This window comes from Ovis aries, chromosome 1, assembly GCF_016772045.2.
Source record: "Ovis aries strain OAR_USU_Benz2616 breed Rambouillet chromosome 1, ARS-UI_Ramb_v3.0, whole genome shotgun sequence".
Lineage (NCBI taxonomy): Eukaryota > Metazoa > Chordata > Mammalia > Artiodactyla > Bovidae > Ovis > Ovis aries.
In genome coordinates this window covers 222,963,041-222,975,181 of record NC_056054.1, presented here as the reverse complement: position 1 = coordinate 222,975,181, position 12,141 = coordinate 222,963,041, and the positions used below count along the sequence as shown (strand labels likewise).

General features: G+C 36.1%; 1 protein-coding gene across 3 annotated transcripts in view; it reads right to left on the bottom strand.

Annotated features, from left to right (window-relative positions):
- SI (sucrase-isomaltase) overlaps nt 1-12,141 on the bottom strand; it is a 112,927-nt gene that overhangs the window by 81,021 nt on the left and 19,765 nt on the right. For all 3 annotated transcript variants that reach the window (XM_027958732.2, XM_042234933.1, XM_042234939.2), the window contains 2 exons: nt 11,949-12,062; nt 6,194-6,278 (listed from right to left, as the gene is read on the bottom strand). In XM_027958732.2, the coding sequence (XP_027814533.2) occupies nt 6,194-6,278; nt 11,949-12,062 (199 nt within the window). The remainder of the gene's footprint in view (nt 1-6,193; nt 6,279-11,948; nt 12,063-12,141) is intronic.

Below are 12,141 nucleotides of genomic sequence, written 5' to 3'. Positions count from 1 at the left end.
ATTTGCACGCTTATGTGGCATTGTAATAATTATTATTATCTTTCTTCAGATATCCTTACCACAATCTATTTCCCTAAGAGCACTTATTTGTCTTTACGTTAAATTTTTAACCAGTTTTAATGGTGAAAACATTCTTTTTAAAATAGGTGAAAAGTTATTCACATTTGTTATTGCTGTAGTTTAGTCACGATGTCCAACTCTTTTGAGACTCCATGGAGTGTAGTCTACCAGGATTCTCTGTTCACTGGAATTGCTATTTCCTTCTCCAGGGGGTCTTTCCAATGCAGTGATTGAATCTATGCATCCAGTATTTACAGGTGGATGATTTACCATCAACTCCCAAGGGAAGCCCAACTATTCATATTAGCTACATGGTGGAGAGGTCTGACAGAATGTGGTCCACTGGAGAAGGGAATGGCAAGCCACTTCAGTATTCTTGCCTTGAGAACCCCATGAACAGTATGAAAAGGCAAAATGAAAGGATACTGAAAGAGGAACTCCACCAGGTCAGTAGGTGCCCAATATGCTACTGGAGATCAGTGGAGAAATAACTCCAGAAAGAATGAAGGGATGGAGCCAAAGCAAAAACAATACCCAGCTGTGGATGGGACTAATGATAGAAGCAAGGTCCAATGGTACAATGAGCAATATTGCATAGGAACCTGGAATGTCAGGTCCATGAATCAAGGCAAATTGGAAGTGGTCAAACAAGAGATGGCAAGAGTGAACGTCAACATTCTAGGAATCAGTGATCTAAAATGGACTGGAACGGGTGAATTTAACTCAGATGACCATTATATCTACTACTGTGGGCAGGAATCTCTCAGAAGAAATGGAGTAGCCATCATGGTCAAAAAAAGAGTCCAGAATGCAGATGCAATCTCATTGGATGCAATCTCAAAAACGACAGAATGATCTCTGTTCATCTCCAAGGCAAACCACTCAGTATCACGGTAATCCAAGTCTATGCCCCAACCAATAACGCTGAAGAAGCTGAACGGTTCTATGAAGACCTCAAAGACCTTTTAGAACTAACACACCAAAAGATGTCCTTTTCATTGTAGGGGACTGGAATGCAAAAGTAGGAAGTCAAGAAACACATGGAGTAACAGGCAAAATTGGCCTTGGAGTATGGAATGAAGCAGGGAAAAGACTAATAGAGTTTTGCCAAGAAAATGCACTGGTCATAGCAAACACCCTCTTCCAAAAACACAAGAGAAGACTCTACACATGGACATCACCAGATGGTCAACACTGAAATCAGATTGATTCTATTCTTTGCAGCCAAAGATGGAGAAGCTCTATACAGTCAACAAAAACAAGACCAGGAGCTGACTGTAGCTCAGATCATGAACTCCTTATTACCAAATTCAGACTTAAATTGAAGAAAGTAGGGAAAACTGCTAGACCATTCAGGTATGACCTAAATCAAATCCCTTATGATTATACAGTGGAAGTGAAAAATAGATTTAAGGGACTAGATCTGATAAATAGAGTGCTTGATGAACTATGGAATGAGGTTTGTGACATTGTACAGGAGACAAGGATAAAGACCATCCCCATAGAAAAGAAATGCAAAAAAGCAAAATGGCTGTCTGGGGAGGACTTACAAATAGCTGGGAAAAGAAGAGGGAAAAAAAGAAAAAGGAGAAAAAGAAAGATATAAGCATCTGAGTGCAGAGTTCCAAAGAATAGCAAGGAGAGATAAGAAAGCCTTCTTCAGGGGTCAATGCAAAGAAATAGAGGAAAACAACAGAATGGGAAAGACTAGAGATCTCTTTAAGAAAATTAGAGATACCAAGGGAACATTTCATGCAAAGATGGGCTCGATAAAGGACAGAAATGGTATGGACATAACAGAAGCAGAAGATGATAAGAAGAGGTGGCAAGAATACAAGGAAGAACTGTACAAAAAAGATTTTCACAACCTGGATAATCACCATGGTGTGATCACTCATCTAGAGCCAGACATCCTGGAATGTGAAGTCAAATGGGCCTTAGAAAGCATCACTATGAACAAAGCTAGTGGAGGTGATGGAATTCCAGTGGAGCTATTTCAAAACCTGACAGGTGATGCTGTGAAAGTGCTGCACTCAATATGCCAGCAAATTTGGAAAACTCAGCAGTGGCCACAGGACTGGAAAAGGTAAGTTTTCATTCCAATTCCAAAGAAAGACAATGCCAAAGAATGCTCAAACTACCACACAATTGCACTCATCTCACATGCTAGTAAAGTAATGCTCAAAGTTCTCCAAGCCAGGCTTCAGCAATACATGAACCGTGAACTTCCAGATGTTCAAGCTGGTTTTAGAAAAGGCAGAGGAACCAGAGATCAAATTGTCAACATCTGCTGGATCATCGAAAAAGCAAGAGAGTTCCAGAAAACATCTATTTCTGCTTTATTGATTATGCCAAAGCCTTTGACTGTGTGGATCACAATAAACTGTGGAAAATTCTGAAAGAGATGGGAATACCAGACCACCTGACCTGCCTCTCCAGAAACCTGTATGCAAGTTAGGGAGCAACAGTTAGAACTGGACATGAAACAACAGACTGGTTCCAAATAGGAAAGGAGTACATCAAGGCTGTATATTGTCACCCTGCTTTTAACTTATATGCAGAGTACATCATGAGAAACGCTGGGCTGGAAGAAACACAAGCTGGAATCAAGATTGCTAGGAGAAATATCAATAACCTCAGATATGCAGATGACACCACTTTTATTGCAGAAAGTGAAGGGGAACTAAAAAGCCTCTTGATGAAAGTGAAAGAGGAGACTGAGAAATTTGGCTTAAAGCTCAACATTCAGAAAATGAAGATCATGGCATCCGGTCCCATCACTTCATGGCAAATAGATGGGGAAACAGTAGAAACAGTGTCAGACTTTTATTTTGGGGGCTCCAAAATCACTGCAGATGGTGACTGCAGCAATGGAATTAAAGACACTTACTCCTTGGAAGAAAAGTCATGACCAACCTAGATAGCATATTCAAAAGCAGAGACATTACTTTGCCGACTAAGGTCCGTCTAGTCAAGGCTATGGTTTTTCCAGTAGTCTAGTATGGATGTGAGAGTTGGACTGTGAAGAAGGCTGAGCACCAAAGAATTGATGCTTTTGAACTATGGTGTTGGAAAAGACTCTTGAGAGTCCCTTGGACTGCAAGGAGATCCAACCAGTCCATTCTGAAGGAGATCAGCCCTGGGTGTTCTTTTGGAAGGAATGATGCTAAAGCTGAAACTCCAGTATTTTGGCCACCTCATGCAAAGAGTTGTCTCATTGGAAAAGACTCTGATGCCGGGAGGGATTGGGGGCAGGAGGAGAAGGGGACGACAGAGGATGAGATGTCTGGATGGCATCACTGACTCGATGGACATGAGTCTGAGTTAACTTCAGGAGTTGTTGATGAACAGGGAGGCCTGGCGTGCTGTGATTCATGGGGTCGCAAAGAGTGGGACACAACTGAGCGACTGAACTGAACTGAATGATGGCAAAAGAGAAAAGGAAAGACATACCCATTTGAATGTAGTGTTCTAAAGAATAGCAAGGAGAAATAAGAAAGCCTTCTTCAGTGATCAGTGCAAAGAAATAGAGGAAAACATTGGAATGGGAAAAACTAGAGATCTCTTCAAGAAAATTAGAGATATTAAGGGAATGTTTCATGCAAAGATGGGCACAACAAAGGACAGAAATGGTATGGACCAGCAGAAGCAGAAGATATTAGGAAGAGGTGGCAAGAATATACAACAGAACTATACAAAAAAGATCTTCACAACCCAGATAATCATGATCACTCTCCTAGAATGCAAAGTCAAGTGGATGTTAGGAAGCATCACTATGAACAAAGCTACTGGAGGTGATGGAATTTCAGTTGCTGCTGCTGCTGCTAAGTCGCTTCAGTCGTGTCCGACTCTGTCCGACCCCATGGACGGCAGCCCACCAGGCTCCCCCGTCCCTGGGATTCTAAAGGCAAGAACACTGGAATGGGTTGCCATTTCCTTCTCTAATGCGTGAAAGTGAAAAGTGAAAGGGAAGTTGCTCAGTCGTGTCCGACTCTTAGCACCCCCATGGACTGCAGCCCACTGGCTCTGCCATCCATAGGATTTTTCAGGCAAGAGTACTGGAGTGGGGTGCCATTGCCTTCTCCGAATTCCAGTTGAGCTATTCCAAGTCCTAAAACATGATGCTGTGAAAGTGCTACACTCAATATGCCAGCAAATTTGGAAAACTCAGCAGTGGCCACAAGACTGGAAAAGGTCAGTTTTCATTCCTATCCCAAAGAAAGGCAATGCCAAAGAATGCTCAAACTACTGAACTATTGCACTCATCTCAGACAGTAGTAAAATAATACTCAAAATTCTCTAAGCGAGGCTTCAACAGTATGTGAAATATGAACTTCCAGATGTTCAAGCTGGATTTAGAAAAGGCAGGGGAATCAAAGATCAAACTGTCAACATCTTCTGGAACATTGCAAAAGCAAGAGTTCCAGAAAAATATCTATTTCTGCTTTATTGACTATGCCAAAGCCTTTGATGTGTGGATCACAAAAAACTGTGGAAAATTTTTCAAGAGATGGGAATACCAGACCACCTGACCAGCCTCCTGAGAAATCTGTATGCAGGTCAGGAAGCAACAGTTAGAACTGGACATGGAACAACAGACTGGTTCCAAATAGGAAAAGAAGTAGATGAAGGCTGTATATTGTCACCCTACATATTTAACTTATATGCAGAGTACATCATGAGAAATAACTGGAATGGACTAAATAACTGGACTGGAATAAACACAAGCTGGAATCAAGATTGCTGGGAGAAATATCAATAAATTCACATATACAGATGACATCACCCTCATGGCAGAAAGCGAGGAAGAACTAAAGATGAAGGTGAACTAAAGATGAAAGAACTCTTGAGAAAAGTGAAAGACGAGAGTGAAAAAGTTGGCTTAAAACGCAATATTCAAAAAACTAAAATCATGGCATCTGGTCCCATTAAAGTGAAAGTGAAAGTGAAGTCACTCTGTCGTATCTGTCTCTTTGCGACCCCATGGACTTTAGCCCACCAGGCTCCACCATCCGTGGGATTCTCCAGGCAAGAATACTGGAATGGGTTGCCCTTTCCTTCTCTAAGGGATTTTCCCAGCCCAGGGATTGAATCCAGGTCTCCCGCATTGCAGGCAGACACTTTAACCTCTGAGCCACCAGGGAAGATCATAACATCTGGTCCCATTACATAATGACAAATAGATGGGGAAACAGTTAAAACAGTGACAGACTTTATTTTGGGGGGCTCCAAAATGACTGCAGATGGTGACTCCAGCCATGAAATTAAAAGACACTTACTCCTTGGAAGAAACGTTATGACTAACTGAGACAGCTTATTAAAATGCAGAGACATTACTTTGCCAACAAAGGTGTGTCTAGTCAAAGCTATGGTTTTTCCAGTAGTCATACATGGGTGTGAGAGTTGGACTATAAAGAAAGCTATGTGCCAAAGAATTGATGCTTTTGAACTGTGGTGTTGGAGAAGACTCTTGAGAGTCCCTTGGACTGCAAGGAGATCCAAACTGTCCATCCTAAAGGAAATTAGTCCTGAATATTCATTGGAAGGACTGATGTTGAAGCTGAAACTCCAATACTTTGGCCACCTGATGCAAAAAACTGACTCATTTGAAAAGACCCATATGCTTCAATGGAAAAGATTGAAGGCAGGAGGAGAAGGACAATAGAAGATGAACAGATGGTTCGATGGCATGACTGGCTCAGTGGATATGAGTTTGAGTAAACTCAGGGAGTTGGTGATGGACAGGTAGGCCTGGTGTGCTGTAATCCATGCGATTGCAAAGAGTAGGACGCGACTGAGTGACTGACTGAACTGCATAAAGACACAGAATCACAGCATAGCGTTCAAGGAAAAAACTGTTATCACTTAAATTATGACTTCAAACAAATTTTGTGTCTTTCACTTATCATTTAATCATAAGCAATTCATCTGTGGTAAAGACAAAATATTCTGCACCAAAATTTAAAAATGTGCTCCTTTACTTAGGCATAAATATTTTGGACAAAAATAAACACCAGTTATTTCAGGGTCTCAAAATTATATCAACATCTGTAATTTAGAAAGATATGCTTGAATTTACCAGTAAATAAATATAGTTTTTCTCACTTAACTGTAGAAAATAAATGAAATTTACCAGGAGTAAAAGGTGGGTAATTCAGGTTGTTCGCACTGCATCCTTTCTTTGAACCTTGAACAAAGCTGGAAACTTCATTCATGTCCTAAATGGATTTAAGATATAAAACAACAGATTTTAAATAGTTGTAAATCATATTTGCATAAGGTCTATTTATTTGTAAATATTTTATCAAGCACGACCATGACATTCTTCTCCCAGAAGACAAATATAACCTACCAACCTACAAACAAGCTTGTTTAACTATTCTCATTACTTGATTCTACTTCTAGTATGAACAAGTTATTATAGTGAGAAAAAAATATTGCTTGTGTTTGAATAAATGTATATACTAGATAACATCAGTATCTTGATGGAATTAAAGGATTATATACAACCAAAATATATTTGATTTACCTTGTTTAAAATACATATAAAGCATTAATCATATTAGAGTAAATGTATTAAGCAACTGTCTTTTAAAATAAATGTTCTGCCTATGTTTTCCTAAGAGTTTTATAGTTTCTGGTCTTACGTTTATGTCTTTAATCCATTTTTTGCATTTATGTTTGTGTATGGTGTTAGAATGGGCTTCCCTCATAGCTCAGTTGGTAAAAAACGGAGGAGACCTGGGTTCAATTCCTGGGTCAGGAAGATCCCCCGGAGAAGGGAATGGCAACCCACTTCAGTAGTCTTGCCTGGAAAACCCCATGGACAGAGGAGCCTGATGGGCTACAGTCCATGGGGTTGCAAAGAGTCAGACACTACTGAGTGACTAACACAACTCCTTCATTTTCATGAGAGAGTGAGAATACAAAAAAGGTAAATAGCATTTTAGCATTCTAATAAAAATGGCTGTGACCTTATTGAATCCCTGGAAGAGTTTCAGGGAACCCTAGGGCTGCTGGACCACATTATAAGAACCAGTGATCTAGATACCTTTTGGAGTCAGAGCTGTGGGGTATTGTGTCTATGGATTTTCTTGCTTTGTAAACTGAGGCCTCAATATTTTCTTCCTACTTACTAGTTTTATGTCCACAAACAGTTGAGTAAAATCTTTGGACTAAAAAAGATAATTCATATAAAATCATTTATAACATGCTCAAGAAATGTGTGTCCTTCTCCTTCTCTGTTAATATACCAAACTTCTATATATTTTTGAGTCTTATTTCCCTCATCTCTACAATATTTTGTTTCTGCTTTCACAAAGGTATCAAACTCAGTCAATTCCTTTGTTAATCTGGTTTTCCTGAGAGGAAGCATATTCTCTTCATTACTCTTCCCTTCTTCAATCTACATGATGTTCAGATGGAATTAATGTAAGAAATTAAGGCCATTCAGGGAGAGATATAATTTCTCATTTTGATACACATTTTTGTTTTCTTAAGAGCCACAAAGAAAAACAAGTAGTTATTCTAAAGTATACATTGTTTTTTTTTACTGAAATTTACCTAATATATTCAATTTTGCTGCCATATGTCCAGTAAAATTAATACAAAGAGATACTATAGTTGAACAGGCAATAATTTTAGATAAACATAAATATTTTTTTCTTCTTGATTGCAGAAATTGAATTAAATTTAAACATAGCATCAAGTACTGAAATTCATAAATGGAACTGAGTTGTATTATTTTAAATTTTAAGTCTTTTTCTAAAATATTTTACTAACTCTTGTATATAATATCACTGAAGAAATGCAAGAGCAAACATTTAACTCTGATTTTAATGTTATTGTACTTGAACTGCATATTTGCAAACTTGCAAAAAAATTGCAGCATTCACTAAAAATATACTTTATCTTATTCAATTTAAGAGTAAATAAAATAATTTAATAAATATAATATAATAGCAAAATAACTTAAAATGATTTTAACTATATTCTACAATAAATGGATAGCATTTGATATTTTCTTATTTTTAATTAAAATATCTTATCTATTTGGAAAGATTATATTATTAATAAGCTAAACTTACTACTCATAATTTGAAGGAATTGATTTGTATTTCTTTTCATGTATTTTGTATTTTTGTTCTTTCAGAAATCTGAAAATAGTTTTCTCTAGCATACTCAAATCATTTAAGTGATGTTACATTTATATAATGTCATGTAAAAAGTGAATTTGATTAGCATTTCAACTTAGAGTCAGATTGAAAATTTTGTAAGTTTTGAGGCCGAGAACTCAATGAATTGATAGTAAGATGTATTCCTACAGATTTTCAGGTATCATTAAAATCATCTCAAGCCTAATAATGACTATTTGTAGAAATTGGCAATGGCATTTTTATGGGTACTTTATCAAGTCCATTGAAAATTTTATAATAATCTGGTGACATTACATAACTTCACGTTTAAACTAAATCTAAATGAAGTGAAGTGAAATTGCTCAGTCATGTCTGATTCTTTGTGACCCTATGGACTTTAGCCTATCAGGCTTCCCCATCATGGGATTTTCCAGGCAAGAGTACCAGAGTGGGTTGCCATTTCCTTCTCCAAAAATCTAAATGAAAATGCCTTTATTTTCAAAGAAATTCAAATAATCGACTTTTTCTAAGAATCTTATGAAATGTTGAGAGAATGTATCCAATTAAGCCTTCAGTTATTTGGGATACATTGAACATGTTTGGATATATTTTCTTGATGAATTTTAAGCTTCCCAACACTATATATTAAATTATTAGACTTCTTTATGGGAAAACTCAGTTGTTCAGATTTTAAAGAATAAAACCATAAAAACAATGTGATTATGAAAATATGCCTATTTTTTCAGAAAAAAATGGAAATGTTCTTTGAAGTTTTAGTCTTAATTGTACCAAATGCAGTTGGCTCTTATTTCTAAAAATATTAAGATATTATCTTAAGAATGATACAGAAAAGATAATTCAACTGTAATGTATTCTTATATGCAAGAAAAATCTATTTTTCTACTTCAATTAAGTTCATAACATTTTCTGAAGTGATTTTAATACTTAAAATTAAAAAGCATTAGCATTGAATCAAAATTAAAAATCTATCAAATTATAAAATTATACAAATATTTTAAAATTTGACATGACAATAATTTTTCATTAAATAATACTCCTTTACTATATATTCATTGTCAGAAAAAATAATTTGAATAAAATGAAAAAAGTAGAGAAACAACTAGCACTAGAATTTGGCAGTTATTTAGGTAAAAGCTAGAAACAGAATATCCACATAAACCAAATGTATGGTTGTGCTAAGAGTAAAGAATCTGCCTGTCAATGCAGGAGACTTTTAAGAAATCTGGGTTTGATCTCTGGGGTGGGAGGAACCCCTGGAGGAGAGTTTGGCAACCCACTCCATTAGTCTTGCCTGGAGAAGTCCATGGACAGAGGAGCTTGGAAGAGTACAGTCCATAGGGTTGCAAAGAGTTAGACAAGACTGAAGCAACTCAGCATACACACAGAGTAAATATGAATTTGGTGATATTTAATGAGCTTTGACATCATACTAGTTATCATGTTGTGTGTGTGTGTGTGTGTGTGTTTTTAATTAGTCAAAATGCTTCTGTGTCAGTGTCATAATTACTCTGACTTGCTCAGATGCTCTTCAGCCCATCCTTTCCTCTCTTTGGATATGAATCAAGTATTTCAGTCTTCAATAGACTTGGGAACTGGAATATTTTCTCTTTATAGCATAGTCAAATTATCTTGCATTATGGCTAAATGTCATTTATACTTGTAACTCTGATGCAATGGACTCAAATTATTTCATATGCAATAAAAAGAAAGGAAGGAAGGAAGAAAGGAAGGAAGGGAGAGAGGGAGGGGAAAAAAGGAAACAAAGAAAGGGAAGAAGGCAAGAAGGCACTTCTAATTTAAATAAAGCAATTGAAATTGGAGCTAGAATTGAAAACAAAACTCAAGAGAAGATTGCTTTGTTTTTTTTTTTGTTTGTTTGTTTGTTTGTTTTTTCTTTTGGTCATCTCTACCAGAACTGAGTGTTGTTGATTCTATCAAGAATTGTTGCTAAAAAAGGAAATAAAGAAATGAGGTAGGATTGATGATGACAAGTATGGTCAATGATTCCCTACCCGGCTTTTTTCTTCATCATAAGGAAGACTTAAGTAGAATAAAGTGAAATATCATTAGCATAAGAGATTTAAAAATATAGGAGGCAAACTGCACAGAAGAGAAAGAAAAATCCACATGGGAGGACTGATGCTGACTGGAGTAAGAGCCACTTCATCAACTGAAAATAAAGAAAAAGAGGAGGGATGCTGGCTTTTGATGGGTTGGGGTGGGAAGCAGAAACAGTTCATGTCATAGTCTTCCATTATCTCTATAAAGGAGAAAGAGAGATCCTCTCTATAGATAAGAGCTGTTAGTAAAATGGAGTATTCACTGAGGATAAATGGAAATTTAACTGGTAAAAAGACAAAAGAGAGGACTGCTAGATGACAGTATGTCTTATGAGTTTTTGGGTGAAACTATAGTTATCTCACCAATAACTGTTTGTGTGGAGCATCTGATAATTTGAAATTTTATTAAACAGACAGAAAGTAAATCATGAAAATAAAATCCCAGCAGCTAGATATCATCATTGCAGTCTCACTAATTTTCTGTCAAATAACTAAATGCCTTTCCATCTTCATTTGGTTATCATCATAAGAATTCTGAAGGTTATGCTAATCTTTTAGTCAACTCCATGTTTTCATGATGGTGAAAAATAAACACCTGTAATTGATTGGGTAAATAAATGATTAGATGAATAATTTAATAATGACTGAATTAATAGTGAAAATTCAGGAAAGTGGAGATGCTGTGACCTCAAACGTAAAATAATTTAGCTATCCCCAGATATCCATTATTTTTCCTTCCAAAATTTTGTACAGCTATAATAACTTTGTAAAACATGGCTGATGTTCTGTGTCCAAACTTATTAGATTTTTTTTTCCTGAAATACAGAGTTCTCAGATTACCAAGTAATTTCATTCCCCAAATGTTATAGTTTTATAGTCTGCCAGGCTCCTCTGTCCATTCAGGCAAGAACACTGGAGTGGGCTGCCATTTCCTTCTCCAGGGAATCTTCCCAACCCAGGAATCAGACCTGCGTCTCCTGCATTGCAGGCAGTTTCTTTACCACTGAGCCACCATGGAAGCCAACTATCTTAAACAAAAGACACTAAATCATTGACTATAATCACTATTATTTTAAATCATAAGCCTACCAACAGGCATCAATAGCTATAGATGTAAAAATTTTATCCAAAGCAACTTTTAAACATTAGTGTTTTCCTTTAATAACTTTACCAGTAAACATACAATTTTGTCTGTTTATTGTTGTCATCTGTCTTGAGATAAAACACTTAACTTATTGACAACATTGATTTGTTCTACTTATAACTTATTAAAAGAAAGTTTCTAAAGGATAAGAGCTTTTCAAGCCCATGTTGCTGCAATTGCTTAACTACTGCATCTATTAATAAATGTTTTTGAAGTTGCACTACAAATTTTGTTAAATGTTTTCAACTTAAATTATTAACCATAAAAATATAACCTCTTAGTTATAGAAATAAACTTTAATCTATAAAGAATATTATTAGATGATAAAAATCTCAATTAATAGTTTTTAGTTTGTATTTTCTGACCCATAAATATGTCAGGTATGATATTTATATATTTTAGGAAAATTATAACATTATTTTATGCTTAATATATTATAAAGTACATCTTGTTGAACTTATAGTTATTTTATGGAAAAATAATTCTACGTTTATTGTCCAAAATCACAAGTCTAAAATAACTACTTACAATCCAAAGTCCATCATAATTTACTTGTTGATGAAAAAGGTAGCATTCATTTGCCCACCATTCTATGCAACTTGGATTTGTGAAATCAGGGTATACTGTTAATCCTGGCCATACCTGGAAGAACAGATTATTCCCATATATACGAATGTAAGAGAAAACATAAATAATGGAAATTCAGACTGAGTGAATAGGA